The sequence below is a fragment of the Podarcis melisellensis genome (assembly GCF_964234715.1).
Source record: "Podarcis melisellensis genome assembly, chromosome: 7".
NCBI classification, from domain to species: Eukaryota; Metazoa; Chordata; class Lepidosauria; order Squamata; family Lacertidae; genus Podarcis; species Podarcis melisellensis.
In genome coordinates, this window is record NC_138539.1 from 15,508,315 (window position 1) to 15,527,028 (window position 18,714).

At 42.2% G+C, this 18,714-nt stretch overlaps 2 protein-coding genes and 2 long non-coding RNA genes across 4 annotated transcripts in view; 2 read left to right on the plus strand and 2 right to left on the minus strand.

Moving 5' to 3' along the window:
• Positions 1-18,714, minus strand: part of LOC309374270 — a 251,011-nt gene that overhangs the window by 66,706 nt on the left and 165,591 nt on the right. The gene's annotated exons all lie outside the window — the stretch shown is intronic.
• LOC309374223 lies at positions 228-4,545 on the minus strand. The gene is made up of 2 exons (XR_014170416.1): positions 4,441-4,545; positions 228-2,005 (listed from the first exon to the last, which is right to left on the minus strand). It is a non-coding gene; the product is annotated as an uncharacterized lncRNA (long non-coding RNA).
• DSCC1 (DNA replication and sister chromatid cohesion 1) lies at positions 4,498-14,803 on the plus strand. Its single transcript, XM_081918915.1, has 9 exons — positions 4,498-4,766; positions 5,789-5,957; positions 6,947-7,081; positions 8,096-8,186; positions 8,877-9,015; positions 9,687-9,739; positions 10,404-10,558; positions 10,824-10,972; positions 11,351-14,803. The coding sequence occupies exons 1-9, from the start codon at positions 4,594-4,596 to the stop codon at positions 11,457-11,459; spliced, it is 1,173 nt and encodes a 390-aa protein (XP_081775041.1). The 5' UTR covers positions 4,498-4,593; the 3' UTR covers positions 11,460-14,803.
• TAF2 (TATA-box binding protein associated factor 2) overlaps positions 13,541-18,714 on the plus strand; it is a 63,429-nt gene continuing 58,255 nt past the window's right edge. The window contains exons 1-2 of the mRNA XM_081918670.1: positions 13,541-14,910; positions 16,093-16,147. Of these exons, the coding sequence (XP_081774796.1) occupies positions 14,855-14,910; positions 16,093-16,147 (111 nt within the window). The 5' untranslated portion in view covers positions 13,541-14,854. The remainder of the gene's footprint in view (positions 14,911-16,092; positions 16,148-18,714) is intronic.

An 18,714-nucleotide genomic window follows, 5' to 3' on the forward strand; every position in this document is an offset into this window, starting at 1 on the left:
ATTCAACTGCCACTCAATCAGTTTTTGGATTGGGTTGGGAGAAATCACCCTTATCAACATGCAGCAAAATGTATTAAGCTGGTGCCAACGCTTCAAAAACTTACCAGTTGCAAGTAATTGCACGACAGCTCAGCAAAAGAAATAAGACTCTCTGCCATGTGTTTATTTGCTTTGCTTCCATTTATCTAATGAAATCATGTCAGTTCTCTAGTTTTGCTTTTAGTGAAGTCTATCAAATGTAATGTTTAGTCTTCATTTTGATCAGGTGCAACCAGAACTTGATTTTCCCCCAGTTTCAATTATGTTTAGCTTTTATTTTATTCTGCCTATTACAAAACAACAAACCTTGTGCATGTGAGATTATCTCCTAGGAAGAGTAATTTGGGGGCGAGGGAGATAATCACAACTTTGCAACTACCTAATTTGGTTGTTACAGTGTCACTTCACTGGCCTGATTCACACTTAATGTCCAGCCATGGTTTCTTTTAAAGACCATGAGTTAACCACAAGTTGTCCCTCAGATGACCAAATAAACCACAGCTTTATCTCCATTTTTTTGTTTTGTTTTCCAGCTGCTCTTGCCTTGTTCCTTTGTAAAGATCTAAGGAATGGCCAAACAAATCAAGAAAAGATGCTCAGATGGGACATAACTCCAAGCCACAATAGCTAAAACAAACCAAGGATTATAAACCAACAACAAATAATGTATTCAGAGCAGTAATTTTACAACCCATGGCTTAGCATTATGTGCAGACTAGGCCATTTTATGATGTACGTTTAGGAAAACAGAAATATAATTTTCGTCCAGCCAGTCTCCGACAACAAAAGAGATTGGCAATCTTGAACTAGGTCTGCATGAGACAAAAGTGCGACTTACTCTGTGCAAAATACAAATCTATGGCTTTGGTGGTCCCACTAGAAATCTAATTAAGGTTGCAGGATCTGTTGGGAGTGCTAATGCTGTGAGCCTTCCGTCATACCCTCAGCCTGCAATTATGTGCAAATAAACCTTAGTTACCTTCTAATGTGATCTTAAGTTGGGGGGATAGCGGAAGCATTCTCACTTCAGTTGCTATCTACAAATACACACTTGTATATTGGATGGGTGGGGCTGGTTGTCTCTGCTGCATTTCGGATCTGCTCCGTAGATATTATGGTCCCCATACGTTAAGTTGTTGTAGTTTATATTGCTATTGAAGAGGATAGCTTGTGGTTTATATTGCTATTTAAGAGGATATCTTATCTAACGGTTTTGTGCTGCTCTAGAAATTTAGAATTTTAATTCTATACACATCAATACTTACTAATACCAAGGACCACCACACTGGTTGTGTCCACTCTGCTCTATTTCCAAAACACGTTGAACGTCACACACAATTCACAAACTCGTCACACCTAAACAAGAGACATCCTGTGGTTAAAAGAACAATCACAACTAGCTTTTTAGGCCAAGCTACACTAGGCAATTGACAAACCCACAATATGTTTGTGGGCAATTTCCAGCACCTCCTTTCTCTAGAAGTCAATCGGCCCCATTATAATTGCCTCAATTTATGACGGTTATCTGTGCTAGTCATCTTCCATTTTTGCCACAAACAGCCTTGACTGATATGATCAGAGGCTCACGAGAAACCAAAAGAGGAGGCAAAAATCCTCTGTTTTTTATATCATCACCAAGCCTTTTAAAAGTCTGAAAATTATTATTAAAGTTGCTTCTTTCATTTTGGAGGCTGCTAACCAAATCCAAACCAAAAATCTATATGTACATTTTACAGCAGTCCACAAACATGCTACACGTTAAGTCATGCTTACCCTTCAAAGTATTCTGCACCATCTGCATCACAGTATGCCAAAAGTACATGCAAGGAGCTGTGTACCCAATGTGATCCTGCAAACCCAAGCAATAGTAGCTCTTGAAACATGGACAGACAGCACAAGTATTTGCCATTACTTATCCTTCCCACACCCTTCTGCAATAGGTAAGTCAGTGCTCACAGTTATAGTTCTGCAAAAAGATGAATTAAGACAGTGACACAATCACATGCTGAAGACCACAAGCCAGTGTGTGATCCCATTCCCAAATACAGTGGTGCCTCGCAAGACGAAATTAATTCGTTCCGCAAGTCTTTTCGTCTTGCGAGTTTTTCGTCTTGCGAGTTTTTTGTCTTGCGGGGCACCACTGTAATGTGCTCCATTTGCAAGAATGAATCCAGCTGCTGTTTTTATGAGGAGGTACATGCCACAAACTTTCTCCAGCAGTGAAAGCAAGCAGGAAATGAACAGTCAGTATCTGCTGAGCTTTCTGGAGTAGATTTCTAGTTGTGTTTCACGTTTGTCAATGCAACAGGTTTCACTTTGTGTGTGCTGTAACAGTCTGCCCCCATGTGGCTTTATTTGGGCATAGAATGAGACTGAGGAGTGCCTTTCATAGGTGTGGGGAATGTGTGGTCTTACAGATGTTCTCAGACCACTCTATTCCTTCCCATTAGCAATCCTGGCTGGGAAAAGTAAGAACTGAGGGTTCAATAGCAACTGGAAGGCCAAAGATAACCTATCCCTGCACTATAACAGTCTCCCCTTGAGAAACAGAAGATCTTCAATGATAAACAAAGGGTTGCCAAGTTGGTCACCAACGGTCAGGCAGTTGCTATTTGCCTCAACCGTGTGGCTAGGAAGGGCACAGCAATCTGCAAGTGGGCAGCAACAAAGGAAAAGCAAGACACTTCTGCCCATTCCCAAGGCTTCCCTTGTTGCTTTCATATCTGTGTGACCACCCCACAAGGCTAAGCTGTGAGCACTGGAGACCATGGGTGCTTTGGCACCCACTATGCAGAGACATCACCTTGCCAACAAAAGTCCGTATAGTTAAAGCTATGGTTTTCCCAGCAGTGATGTATGGAAGTGAGAGCTGGACCATAAAGAAGGCTGATCGCCAAAGAATTGATGCGTTTGAATTATGGTGCTGGAGGAGACTCTTGAGAGTCCCATGGGCTGCAAGAAGATCAAACCTATCCATTCTTAAGGAAATCAGCCCTGAGTGCTCACTACAAGGGCAGATCCTGAAGCTGGGACTACTTTGGCCACCTCATGAGAAGAGAAGACTCCTTGGAAAAGACCCTGATGTTGGGAAAGATGGAGGGCACAAGGAGAAGGGGACGACAGAGGACGAGATGATTGGATAGTGTTCTTGAACCTACCAGCATGAGTTTGACCAAACTGCGGGAGGCAGTGGAAGAGAGCGTATGGTGTGCTCTGGTCCATGGGGTCATGAAGAGTCAGACAGGAATAAATGACTAAACAACAACACCATAATATATTTGTGGGGATGAGGCCCCACAAAGTCAATGGGCAAAGTTGAAGCCCTTCGTTGTGGGCACCCACAATCTTTGGCGCAAGAGCTGTGAGCACCTGTCAAGAGCACCTGCCAGGATTTGTGCCAGAAACAAAGCTGATTTGTGCCAGAAACAAGTGCTCCAAAGTTCCAGCCGAAACACAAAACCTCCATTTAGGAGGACCATGGGGCTAGCTTGAGTTTGGTGAGGCTGGTCCAGAGCCTAGGAATACTGTTCCACACTGCCCAGGAAGACGATCCAATCTGCACCTCTGTGGCTCACCACAGGGGGAAGCCGCACGAAGAGCAAAACACCATTCTTTATACAGCCTTTAATCTGCTCCCAAACTCAAAAGGAGAGGCAGTCTGGTGTTGACCCATTTAGAGGTAATATATACTGCAATGTGCCCTACATGTGTCTTCCCTGGAAAAATGGTCTGGAAGCTGCAACACGGTTATTGGCTGCAGCCAGACAGGATCATGCCATTCCAATCCTAAAGATACTGCATTGGCAGCTGCTAAGTCACCAAGCCCGGTTCATGGGCAGCTGGCAATCTTGTTTATATGTAAACTCCACTGAATTCACTGGATTAACATTTGCATAAATATGCGTAGGTCTAGATGGGAAAACCTTAACTTTTGCTTTTTAAAAAAACCAAAAACCCTTCCATGCTTTTTTTTTTTTTTGCTTGTGTGGTGCAAATAGTTAAAGATACTGTAAACTGCGAAGAGCATTGTGTTTTGAATACTGTATAAATAGGAAAGTTAATTGCAAATAATCCAACACAGACTCATAGAATTGTACAGCTGGAGGCTACCATAGGGCTTATGTAATCCTGCAATGCAGGAATCTCAACTAAACACTAGTGAAATAATTCTGGATTAGGAGTAATTTTTTAAAACAGAGAACACAGAAGCTTTAACTTCTTAAAAATTTACAGGGATTTAAAAAATAATAATCTTCCCTCCCTCCCACCTTCTATTTCACCGAACATGCACAAGAACCATAAGATCAACCCTTAAGTAAAAGCCGCGCGCTCAGTACACCAGCGATTTTTCACCCTCGCGCCCAATCACAGCCTTGCCGCTTTAAGTCCCCTCCCACCTACCAATGAGAAACATCTAGCGCCAGGCCCCGCCCACTCCGAGCGGTTTTTGGCGCGCTTTTGGAGCGGGCCGCTTTTCCTCCGCGCGCCGTTGCTAGGAGACGTGGGAGGAGGCCGTTATTTCCGTTACGGGCCGCACACACCCCCGCCACGAGGATGAGGAGCCGCGAGGAAGTAGACGCCACCCTGCACGTCGCCAAGTTGGACCCGGCGGAGCTGCTCCCCGCGGCGCAGTGCCTCAGCTTCAGCCTCCAGGCGGCGGACGCCGGGGAGTGCCGCCTCTTGCAGCTGGAGCCGGAGCTTTGCGCCGAGTTGGAAGCGGGGCGGAGGTACGCATGCGCACGCTGCGGGGGGGGGGAGCGGGTAAAACGGTACTTTCTAGCACTCGGCTCTGTGGTGGGGCGTGGCTCTAGGCTACGGCGACCCCAGGCGGCCCGGAGGGTTAATAGCATGTCCTAGGTAGTTCCCACGTGGAGAGCTCCTCACGGTTTTTATATACAGTACAAGTCCATTGACACCCCTTCCTTACCAGGATGACTGGCTTTTCAGATTTTGGAGCAATTAACATTTTCCACTTGAAAAGACCGCTTTGAAAGTGTGCCCCGCTTTAAGTGTCAGCCAGTTTTTTTTAAAAAAATATATTTTAAAGTGTTATTAAACTTATTTTATTATTATTATGCATTAATTTTACCCAGCCTTTTCCCCCTGGTGGGATTCAAGGCTGGACTACAGAGGAAAAAAGAGAACTGCCTTACTCGCCTTTATGTCAAGGCAGGATGATCAACATTTAGAAATTGTGGGTTGCAATGCATTCGTGTTTTATCAGATTGCTATTCAATAAGTCCTGATGGTTAGTGACTTCAATTGGATGCATCCTGTATGCAGGATTGTAAGCATTTATACTTATGGTTACACCTTAGTAGATCGCAGAGTGATGCAGCTTTAGACTTGCATGACATATTTGTACAGTCTATGCACAACAAAGTGTACTGAAATAGCAAAGACTTGTGGCCTGCCTTATTGTCTGCACTTCTGGGTTGTTAAAAATAACAACACAGTGACGCATGTGTTGAACTAGGGCCCAAATGTTGTGAATCAAATGGGGAGAATGAAGTTAGAGTTTGGCTGGTTTTTTGCTTGTTTGTTTTTAACATTGAGCAAATCAAATTCATTGTTTTTATACATAATATGCTGATATATAGTATCGTTTGTAACAATTGATACCTAGCATCCTTTCATTATTTTAAAAGTTTGCTATTCAGAAGTAAATGCTGCTTTAAAAACCCAAACAAACCATTGCTGCAGTAACTCTGTATTTAATTGCCTTGTTTTGTTTTGTTTTGTTTTGCAGCCTGGTGATCCGTGGAGACCGCGATGAACATGCTGTGTTGTGCAGTAAAGATAAAACCTATGACATGAAAATTGCAGATACCTCTAATACATTGCTTTTCATACCTGGCTGTGAAACTCCAGAGCAGCTTGGTATAAACAAGACAGCTTCTAATATACTTTACACTCAGGTATTTTGTGTGTGAGTGAGAGACTTTTCTGAAGCCAACTGCAAATGGCTAACTATCTTTGAAAATGTAGGTTCTAACCCATTCCCATTTATATACTCTTTTAAAAAATATCACGTTTATATCCTTCCTTCCTTCCATGGCATTCAAAGTGGTTTATAAGGGGTGGTCCTATCTTATGCTTAGTGCAATTCTATGATTTGGGTTAGCAGAATAAGAAGGATTGATCCAAGATAACCTAAAAATATTAATGGCTGAACAGGAATTAGAACACAGAGCTGGTTTTGGTGGTTGGATGACCCAGTTTCAAATCAGGTGCCATACATAGCATTATTATTTTTCCCCATTTCTAGCTACATGATTTACAAGCATCTTATTTCTCTTAAAGAAAAAGTGTATGTGACAGAACACTAGCATGAATTCTTTTCCTATTTGAAAGTTGCCATTTTGGTGGCAAGAAGACCATGAAGCAGATACAGGAGTTATTCTGGCCCTGCACGTCCATAGGGCAAGTCCTATTTGTCTTTCATTGGCGCACCACCCAAATACAAAAAGAACAGGAGGGAGGCACAGAACCATAAATAACGGAAAAAGGAGAAATGTGTTCTGCAAAAGGGTCTTCCCTACAGTGCCAGCTAGGCAGCAATGTTTGTGCAAGCAGCTTCAGCTGTTCTACAACATTTTGAATTTTTAAGATTGATCCCACAGATGGATCTTGTGTTCTGCAACACATTGAGCTTATAAATTTTCTTCATTGGTGCTTTTGGGAACACGTTTCTCCTTTTTGCATTCATTCTTCTTCTCACCACCTCAATGGCTACCTTCTGTTGGAAACTGGAAAGGTGCCCTCCGAAGGAGCATCTAATATGCCAAACAGAGGGGAATCCTGATATTTTCATTACAAGGTCTGATGCTGATCAGGGGATCTCTGTCTGCGACTGACAGATTTAAATATTAGTAATGGCAAATTCCAATTAAGGCTATTGCTATAGATTGCAGGCTTCTCCAATAATTACTGGGAACTAAGAAGATGCCGACCTAAGTTAAAGAAACTCAAGAAACTTCTGATGGAAAATCCTTATGAAGGACCAGACAGTGAAAACGAGAGAAGTTCAACTAAATCAAAGGTAAAAATGGGAGAGGCGTTGGTGGAAAAGCTTCTTGGGCATCAGCTTTTAAAAAATGCATAGTTTAGATTGCTCTTGTGAAAGAATAGAAATGAAGCTATTAAATGATTGCAAGGTAATGAGTGTAACTGGTGAATATCAAGTGGTATTAAACACTGCCCTACCTTACACCAATCCTGTAAGGTAAAAGTGTGTATTATTCTCTCCCTGTTGGTGGAAGTGAGCTGAGTAGGAAAGGAGAGAGAGAGACTTGGCTAAGGTCACCTAACGAGCTCACAGCAGAGATGAACTTTGAATCCTCTGTTTCACCTCTGTTACCCAATGCTACTTATCAAAGGATTATGTTTCAAAACATAAAGCTAGCTCCAAGAGTACCAGAAGGTTCATTCCTTTTGGCTTATCTATAACCAACAGATTAGTGGATATGGTGTTCAAGAAGATGGGAATCTACTTCTATTTAACACATAATTCAAAACAATTAAGGTTGCCAGAAAAATTATATTTTAAAGAGTTTGAATTACTTCACAAATCTTAAAAATAAGTTGATGGGGTTGCTGTTTTTTGTTTCCTCTTTTTGACATTGTTACTTAAGTATCTGTCATTATGATAAGTGAGGCATGTGCTGAGATAGGACTTGCATGCTGCAAGGACTTGGGATTGGTGCAGTGTATGCTTGTCCAGTTTGAGAGTAATATACATTATCTCTCTTTCCTACACCCCGTTCCCACTGTGGGATGTAGCATTATCAATGTCAATGGAGATTCAGGGTTGTATCCAAGGAAATGTAGTTGTCCCATTAGTGCAAGTACTTTCACTTTCCCCACATCCCTCTCAATATATTCTGGGGTTCCCCCAACCTAATAAAAGAGAAGGGGGTGGTCACAGGGAGAGGAGAAGTAGTCCCATTGCATGCTAACAGTATAAATTCATTGGCTATAACCCTTACAGACAGATAGTCATAAAGTCTAGTATGAGAATAAATATTGGCTTAATACTTTTGTGTGTCTTTTACAGTACACAACAGAAGAGTTACTAGATCAAGTCCAAGCAAGTGAGGAAGAAATAATGGATCAACTGAAGGTTCTAAAAGCATGCCAAATTGAAGGTATTTGGAGATAATCTGGAGCTCATATTTTTAATGTGTGTGTGTGGGGGGGTCTATTTGCATTGTTTTCTCCCTGTCTCTTAGAATTCCTTCTTATCTAAAGGTTTCTGAGCTTTAAAGGTTGATTTACTTGATTCTACTATATTGTAACAAGAAAAGGAGTGGATTAAAATTACTTGCAAGGATTTTGATGGATAATTATGGGCGTATCTTATTTTGACTGACCATGGTGGCTATGGTGACCGTAGGAAGCTCTCTTTTCCAGAAAAGTAGCACAGCATTTTCTTATTCCTACTCTAGCTGGCTTTCCTCAGTTTTTATTAAAAGCCAGTTTTTGTGTTGTTTGTGTGGCACTCCATTTTTCAGGACAGAGGCTGTGCAGATAAGATTGGGTTCCATTTTCAAATGAGACAAAGTAACAGGCTGTAATCTTGAACACCATTTGGGTGTGCATGTAGAGGAGCACACGTGTGTGTGTGCGTGCGTGCGTGCATAGAAGAGAACTCTTTTTTGGACAACTATGCAAAACATTTCTGCAGTGTATGAATTGTCCCCGGTATCATAACAATGGGTACTTGGCTAGAGTGCCTCTTCTTTAAAAAGATGTGGAAGATCATAGTCTACTTTCATAGAAGAAGTTTTACCATTTCTGCTGTTTTTTGATTATGACCTTGCTTCTCTGCTTGGCAGGTTGTTGGCGGATTCTAGACTTTGATTATGAGATGAAATTGTTGAATCATGTGACACAATTGATATATACCGAGTCCTGGCCATTCAGCAAGGTCCCTTTAAGCATATGTCTTCAAGAACTCGGACCTTTAGAGCCCAAGTAAGTTCTTTTGTTAGCCCTTGCATAAAAATGTAAGGTCCAGAATTTTAGTCCAGAATAGAAGGGCCCACCCTCACCTTCATTTGTCATTCAGAAGTTGCTCTTGTTCTGTTGGTTATAACAGCTCCATCCTCTGGACCACTTCAGATACATAAAATATCAGCAGGTGCTGGAGGGGATGTTCAGTGGAACCATAGCTGTCAACTTTCAGATTTGAAAATAAGGGATCAGCAGCCTCAAAAATAAGGGATCAGCAGCCTCACCTGTCCCAGGGACAGTCTACGGAATATCTAACAATCCGGGATAGCAGCAGGAAATGGCGCTGGAATAAGGGAATTTCCCGCAAAAAAAGGGAAGGTTGACAGCTATGAGTGGAACATCAACACATGGGATTTGCTTAACCCTACCCCCAGTTATGCAGCTATGATCCCCAAACAAACAAAAAGAGTTCCCATTGGCACCATAACGAATGGAATATAGGCACAGTTTCTGGAAAACAGTAGGAGAATGGGGAAAACCCAGTTGCTATTTACAAATTTAAGTACAGGTGTTTTTGTTTTTTCCCTCAAACCTGAAGAAATATGAGGATCAACTGAGATGGCCAAATTCTGTAACATATGGTAGTATAATTTTTGTTCATATACTAAAAGTAGACAAAACATTTGTTCCAGGGAAATGATAGAACACATTCTTGTGAGTTATGGAAAGAGATGCATTGATGAAGGTAAGTTAGTTCCATGAGTGCATGTTTTTTTAAAAAAGTAATAATGTTAAAGCACCTGATTAAATAGTTGTAGGCAGGGGTTGACAAAAGTGAAGACAGTGTATCTGGTCAAATGTGAGTAGCAGCAGCATTATTGCCAAATTAGCTGTAATAGAGACAACCTGTTTGTTTATACCTATGCTGTGAAACACAGCTGCTGTCTAAAATTCTTGCCTAGAAGTTTAAACCTTCTCATGCACACTGCATAGGTCATTGTATCATCCAGTTTAAATCCAGGTTTGTGCCACATGCTTTGCTTGCAGCCAAGCTTCAGTCAAGGAGAAAAGGGCACAGGGTGAGGGAGAAGGAGAGTGACAGTGGTTGGTTCCCTAACTTGTGGAGTCTTTTTACTCTAAAACTGACAGCATACTCCCTGGTAAATATACATTGTTAGGGCACACTTACGATATATCCAAATTTGCCCAAACTGCATACTTTTAAAGTGACTGCTTTTTTTTAAGAATTCAGATAAAGGATGGTATTTAATTATGTTTTACTGAGAGTGGACCCACTGAAATTAATGAACCTAATTTAGTCATGTTCCTTTATCTCAGTGGGTCTGCTGTGAGTAAAATTTAGTTGACCCCCACCCATAATTTATTGTGTTCTTAATACTCATTCCTAGGCGAGACTTACTTTGAAATGAATGAAGAGAAGATATGCAGAGCAACGGCACAGATGCTCTTACAAAACGCAGTCAAATTCAGTCTTGCAGAATTCCAAGAAGTATGGCAGCAGAGCGTCCCTGAAGGAATGACGACTAGACAGGACCAGTTAAAGGTAAAATAAAGCCAGCAGTTTACATCCATGGAAATGTCGTGTGTCAGGTGTAGAACTGGTGCTCTCAAGGCAGAAGAAAATAAAACTGCTCTGCAGGAGGAGACTCAGTATGTTGGAGTGGATCAGGCCAGAGTTCAAAACCCACCTTTTATGGTCTTTTTGAGGATGAGGAAATGTGAGGGCTGGGTTCACCAACCCTGATCTCTTCAAAGTAGGAGCAGGACAAAATGCAATGATTCTGTTTTCTATATCTTCTTATTTCAAGGGGTTGGCTCTTGTGGACAAATCTTCCAGACCAGAAACCATTTCCTTCCTAAATGTTGAAGACTTACCAGAAGATAACCAGGAAAGATTTAACAGTTTATTCGCTATTAGGGAGAAATGGACAGAAGCTGATATAGCTCCATATATACAGTAAGTAATAAAAATACTGAATGTTACAGAATCACAAACATACCTCATTTTTTGTTTCACGGGGCACAATTCACCACAAACATCTTCATATCTTTTAATGGAATGGCTTCACTTTTTGCAGAATAAACTTAGGTCTCCTTGCTTTTGAAGCTGTTCACAACCCAACTTTCTTATTTCCTTCTGCACCTTTTCCTGTTACTTTGTTCTTTGTTTCCACTGCTGTTCTTCAGTTAAGAGTGTGTGGCATTTGATATGATGCACTGTAATACTAGGGATAAATCCATAATTTGAATTGGAGTGTTTTAAAAGTAACTGAAGCAAATGGTCCTTCTGTGTGGTCTTTGAAGTTGCATGAATAGTGCTTGTATTCTTTTGCAGGGACTTATGTTCAGAGAAGCAAACGATTGGTGCGTTGCTGACAAAATATGCTCGTTCTTCAGTGCAGAATGGACTTAAAGTTTATAATTCTAGAAGACCCGTTTCATAAGAAGTAATGACTGAAGAGAACATAAAGACTGGTGGCTCAAATTTGGAATGGGGTTGTTGGGATTTTTGCAGCAATAGTTAAAATCCTAGGGATTTTCTGTTAATCATGTAACAATGCTGAAATCCAGCATTGGAATTATTTTATAGATAAAACTGAAGTGTTTTGAAAAGCTAAAAATGCAGTGTACAAATACTTTCTTTAAACGTTCTGCAACTGTCTATTATTAAAACCTTATTCATAAAGCTGTGTTGGAATCTCAGAGGTAAAAATCTCTTGGACTGATGTATAATAAAGCATATAGTAGTATCATATTGTAATATGTAGAGGGGCCAGTAACAAAACCCACTGAAAGAAGGAAATTGAGATATGTGTACATGTGGGGTGTTTATATATTTCTTGCCCATGGTATTGCAACCCATCTCAGTCTCAGAAGGCATATTAAAATCAAATTTTAAAACCTGCTTGTGATACAGGTCTGGGGTGGGATGGGAAACAAGTCACCATGCTATCTCTTTGGACTTGGCCAATGATATCTAAACAGGTCTTGCCCTATTTGTAGACTCCTTGCTGTGGATGAAAGTCATTGGATGTGAGTCACAGCTAAAATGCTCCTGTGTAGCAGCACGTCACTCATGCCCTGTCACATTTTAAATACACTTTGCACTGTGGCAGCATGCTACAGGTAATGTCGATTCGCATTTGAACACGACAGGGTGTTGATATGCTTACATGGGTAACTTTATCCATGCCTCAATACGTGTGTTACAATGATAGCAGTATGACAATTACAGATTCAGGTGCAACTTGTTACTGTTTCAGGGAGCAATGATGGGAGAGGGCTATTTCCTTCATTCCCTTATGGGAATGATCAGCCTCTGTGGGAAACAGGATGCTGAATTTGATGGGCCTTTAGTTTGACCCTTCATGCGACGCAGGCAGGCAGATTGAGTGGAAGAGACCAATAGTGGGGTCCAACGTTCAAGCAGGCGGTTTCTGCATGTGCTGCAGAGGGAAATGAAGAGCAGATGGGGCTCATCAACCAGGAAAGGGAGGCCATCTAGGAGAAGGAAAACTCTGATCCTAAACCACTGGGAGAAGAAAAGGCTCAGGAGTAAACCCTACACAAATCCAGTGTGGAGTCCCTTAGATGGCTGGATGGTGCTTTGTGCAACTCCTGCAGCCAAGCAGATGCCAAAACAGTATTGCTGTGTTTTCCTTTGGATCACATCAGTGAGGCCAAGGGAGGAGGGTCTTGTAGTCGGGGCAGCCTAGGACCTCCAGACACACTGCCCAGGCTTGCACCCCGGGAAGGTCACTGGTGCTGGTAACTTCATCCCCAGAGGCGCACTCCATTGTCTCTCCAGAGGATGCAAACAGCAACAGTCTGATCCAGCAGGACTCTTGGCGTTTGCATGGATGGTTTATTGTTATGAACTGTCAATGGGAAGATTTCCTCTATGAAAAGGAAAGAGGCACAGTCTGCTCAGAAGCACATCTGCAAATCAGATCAAAGAATGCTTCTCTAGGAGGCGCTACTGCTATATTTTATTGTGTTTCCAAATACAAACAAAAATATTAATTTTGTTTCCAAAGGGGACACAGCCTGAGGTGCAAAACGAAGACGCCTATGCCAGAAAGTTACAAAACCTAGGCATGCTCCATCTAACTTAAGGGAGAGCCACTAAAAAAAGCTCTGAAAATGAGAATTATTTCCCAACTGGCTCCTCCGCCCTTGCTTAGGGCAGCCTGAGGGAGGAATCACTGCGCCTGCGCGCGAGCGCGAAACTCTTCCCTCAAACCACCTTCAAGCTTCCCAACGGGCGCGAGCTACTTCCCCAAAGCAAATCCAGGTCGCCGTGGTAACGGTGTCCACCAATAGGCGGCTTCGTTTCGCTCCGCATGAGCATTCTTCGCTTTCGTGCGTATGCGTGAGACGCGGCCTCTTGATTGGCCCGCTGACGAATCTGAAACGGGAGCGCGAGGGGAGAGGTGGGGGTTTAACAAACCTACTGCGTCGACGACCTTCCCGCCCACTTTAACGTGAGGTCAAAGGTTGCGAGCAAAATGGCGGCCGCCTCGCCAGAAGCGAGCCGCTGATTGTGTACTTGGAAGCGGGCCTAAGGGGAGCCGCCGGTCGTGGAGAGAGACGCCTCGCCTCCTGAGAGCCGCCGTCCGCCCAGACTTCGCTCTCAGGCCCCGGCGGGACCCTTCTAAGAGGAGGCCTCCGAGCTGCAGCCGTTGCCTCCCTCGGACGTCATTCTTCCTCACAGGACACCCACCGCCTCCCTAAAGCAACTCGCTTTTCATGAGGACTAGCGAGGGTCCCCTCAACAAGGCAGCCGCGCCCGCTGAAGAATCGGGAGTTGAAGTTGCGGCAGCTCCTCGCCTCGGAACAAGCTCTCCCTCCGCGCCCCAAATTCCTAGCCGGAGCTTCAGTAGCCCTCATGCCCACCTCATTTCTAGCGACACATCCCTGCCGTGAAACAAGAATCCTCCTGGGAGACCCACAGGAAAAGCGCCCCCTTCCTAGACAAGCTCCAAAAGGAAGCGGGCTCCATGCTGGCTAGATATCTCTAGACCTTGACAGCTGCCAACGCACCTGCTTAAACCAGATGCGACCTCTCAGATCAGGAGTCCCCTTGTTGGCATCGCCTTTGTAGAGAAAGGCTGTACCCAGCCCTGGCTCAAGGAAGGGTAACTACAAACCCATAGGATAGTTTGGGGGCAGCTCAGCAGCAGCTTCGCCCACTCCTAGGTCCAGATGCTGCCCCCACAAATCAGGAAGGTTGCATACTGCATTATGTTGGGATTTTTTCTCCCAGATAGAAACCTAGTCAGTGATCAGTTTTTGGTCTAAAAGTGCGCCTATCAAGTTAGCCAGGAATCACTGGAAACTGCTGTCGCTTCTTTAGTAAATAGACTACAAGACAAGAGATCTCTCTTTTTTTGCAGTTGTAAATAGCTAAATGCCTACACAAAAAAGAGAGATGTATCTAGTTTGCTTTGGTAGGTCTTTAGAGGATTCAGAAGTCGTCATCTTTTAACCTGGGGTGGGAGAAGTTCTCTTTCTAGGAAGGATCCCCTTCCCTTATTAAATGTCAGTAAGTTGCACAACAGATACTAAGTTTGATACATATATAATTCTCCCTAATTTAAGAGGTCAGTATTAGTAGGTTAGGTCTCCCGAAATCTGAAGTATTCACACTCCGAAAATGCTTTATGGGGAATGTTGCCTCTTTGGACATTTCTTTGGACTATTCTAAAATTTTCTGGTGAAAGATCTTTAATGGGAAGAAATCAGCCAAGAAAGGAAGAATTAAAGTTACCTTTGAAAAGACTGCTAATGAGGCTTGTGATGTGTATTTGATTTTCATCAAGGTTCAGTACTACTATTTATGATGAACAGGAAGAAAGGAGACAAGGGGTTTGAGAGCCCAAGACCTTATAAATTATAAGTATCTGCTACTGTTTCTTTTCTTATGACCATAGGTTGATGTTTTTAAACTGACGCAATAGGCCTTTGGAGTCCAGAAAGCTGCAGGTTGTTTAAAAAAACTACATTGTGATGAGGAAACTGGAGAGAAATTGAAGTTGCATTTCAGCAACTAGTTTGGTAATATAAATCAATTCCATTAAAATGTGGGAAACTGCATTTTTGGTTTTTCCCTGATACATGTAATTATGTACAGTGCACTCCTAACTATTTCAACTTGAAAGTACGGTAAGTCTTGTTGAATTCAGTGAGGCCTACTTTCAGATACATAGAATTAGACTTGTGACCTTAGTTCCTTAGGCATCAAAATTTGCTTGGAACATGAAAGTACCATGAATGATCCACAAGCAAGTTGAACTGAAATATTTTTATGTAATAACAACAACAGCAACAACAATGAAATACGTCTTCCATCGGCCTGGGTTGCCTCAGCCACTGTCTATTATTCCTATTGGTTTGAGGCTATTTAAGAATATATTTCCGTATCTCAGCTTAACGTCTCATGTTATGCTATTGCATTGACTTCAGAATACTGTACTTTAGATACAGGAAATACTGGGAATTATCTACATTTGTTTCTGGTGATGGCTAATTGTGATGTGAAGTGCCAAACAATCTGAGAACTATAGAGGAAAAAGGGTGCTAAAACTAATGCATGATCGTAGTTGGCTGCTTTGGGTTGGAATTGCTGGGGTGGATGTGTTTTAACTAGAATCCCACCCAGGAGAGAAGCTTCAGTTGTACATGTCTAGCTGCTTGAGTATATAATGGAATATTAGAAAATTTACTGATATTTTTGAACCCACAACTGATGTTATCTGCATTAATAGAAAACAATTTATAATATTTTCTCAGTATATATAGAAGGAATCTTCTCTATTTGTTGCAGTGTTAAATGTGGTGCATACTCACACATACAATATAGGCGTTGTTTACTTGATATCAGCTTGATACTTGGCCACTTATGGAGGGTGCAATAATTCTTTATGATGAAGTGCCCAGGATGGCTTGTGTCTAAAATCTGTTATGTGACACATGAGTGCAGGCAGACAGATGGTCTGATAACTTATTTTCTAGTTCTCTGCAAGGTTATACACATCAAGATCTTTATTTTGAATTTTTTCTTCCTTTCCCCAGCACAACCCACCAGGTGGTCTGTATCAACAACATAAATTTCCAGAGAAAATCTGTTGTTGTAAGTATACAGTGGTACCTCAGGTTACAGACGCTTCAGGTTACAGATGCTTCAGGTTACAGACTCCGCTAACCCAGAAATAGTACCTCAGGTTAAGAACTTTGCTTCAGGATAAGAGCAGAAATTGTGTGGCGGGGGCACAGCGGCAGCGGGAGGCCCCATTAGCTAAAGTGGTACCTCAGGTTAAGAACAGTTTCAGGTTAAGAATGGACCTCCAAAATGAATTAAGTTCTTAACCCAAGGTACCACTGTATTGAGGGGAAGGGACTATAGAGCTCGAAGGAAGAGTATATGTTTTGTGTACAGGAGGTCCCAGGCACAGTCCCTGGAATCTCCAACAAAAAGAACCAGGTACCAGGTGATGGGAAATACTTTCTGTCCAAGACCCTAGAAAGCCACTGCTAGTTGGACCAGGCAGTCCTGAACTAGTTGGACAAATAGCGTGACCTGGTATAAGCCAGCTCCCCATGTTCCTATTTAATTAACGTAGTGAAAGTCTACGTCTTAAGCCTCTAATCTTCTGGCTATTAAGGGATTCACTTTTATACTTGGTTAATTGTGTTTTCTTCATGCTATGTATGCCATGCATCCCAGTTTGTGGCAACAAACAACCTCACATTTCTGCTGTAATATTTACAAAATACCAGTAGTCAGAGAGGTTATTCTAGAGGAGTTTTATCCTTTTCTTTAGGTGCCTAGCCCATCCTTTTGTTCTTTACCATCAAGCTGGCCTTCAACTGCCACTGACTATTTTACAGCTTGCTTGTAGAAGTGCTCTAAAATTTCATGCTACCTCAATTGACTTTAGTGAGAGTTTATCCTGAACTGAAACCTGTTAAAATGATTGCAATCACAACAGCAGGGAATTGTTTATGGAGCCAAAAAAGCCACGCCTAAGAAGTGTGAAGGATCAGCTTCACTGCCAAGACCTCAGGGATAGATTAGGCATAAACCATTCAAATATTAAAGCCAGATGAACTTTGCATTTCCCCATTGGTTATTTATTTGCTTAAGATGGGCCCAGGTTAATAAACAGCAAAATTTATTTCTGAAAATAAAATCTTCAAAACACATCATAAAAAGACAATAATAAAATTCACTTAACATGCAATGCCCTCTTAAAAGAGAAAATATTGTGGTCTTTTCCAAAAGCTGCCACAGGGAGGCTCAGGTATGTTTCTGTTGGAAGGGAATTCCACAACTCCAAAACCATTATGGAGAAAAACTTGTTCCACTTTCTGGTATAATTGATATTGAGGTGGCTGGTTTTTGACAGGATTTTTGTGTTTGATCTTAATAGCCAGATTGGCTCTTAACAGGAAAAGTATTGCCTGAGATATGCAACATTAAAGCCATTGCATAATTCTTTATTGGGGGGGGGCAGGGTGATGATCCCACTTCATCTACAAATTGTAGATATGGTAGTTTATAAATAGTGTTAAAAGTCAGTGCCATCACACTGAAAAGCTAAAAGGCAGAGGATGCAGTTTTATTCAGGTTTTATATGTCGATACTGTTCCACACCTTTTTATATAGGCTTATTTTTATTGATATTTACATAAAAAATGTGGAACGATATCAACATATAAGTACTGTTCCACACTTGACAGGGTAGGTTGCTGTGTGCTGAAAGCCGTTTATGAGCAGTCCCAAAGAGCACATTGCAGTAGTCAATCCCGATGTTTACAAATAGAGGGAAGAAAATTCCTGTCTCCTGAAATGAGTTATCGAGCAAATAAAACATGAATGACTGAATTCTTGTTTGGAGGGTCTAGCACAACATCCTTGTGTTGATAGAGATCGATGTATTTCAGTGCAAAATTCTTTCATTTTTCATGAGCTTTTGTGTTCCCAGGAACCCGTAATATATTCCACATGCTCTGTTTTTATGTGCTTACCCCCCGGGCTGCAGATGAATGAGTGCCACCAACCAAGTTGTGTCTCTTGTTTCCTCGGTTTCATGGGGGAGAACTGAATAGTTATGTTAGGGTGGGGTTTTGTTTTTTAGGTCAAAGTGAAGAAGGCTTTGATGGGATTGTGATCCTGCCTCCAGTTGTTTGTTGCTATACCTTTACATGTACTGTGAAGGAGCTGTGGTTGGGTTTAGTATCTGAGTAGCTTCTCTGGGAACACGGATGAAATTTTAGTGGACAAATCTTCACAGTGTGATGTAAAAGTATATACTTAAAAGTCCCTCTAAAACGCCCAAATTATTCTACATGTACAGATGTAATCATGTTGAGCTATGCAAGAGCTCAGTCCTTCCCCACCCTGCACACACATAAACCATTGGTGGCTGGAGGCAGTTAGGCTGTTGGTAGAGAGGAGCACTGTCTGTGGGTAAGGTTCTGCAGTGGTGGCCCCTGCTACAGTCAGGTGGGCAGAAGGCCCTTGAAAGGGGCCTTTTTGGGTGGGGGAGAGCCCTGGTCCCCTGGGGTCTGCTGGATCAGAAGCTCTGTGGATCCCCTCAGCTCTACCAGGCTGAAGCTGATGTAGCAATAAAAACAAAACTTGCCACCCCAACCTTCTCTGTTGGCAGGGTTTGGAATGCATCTGTGAACCCGCTG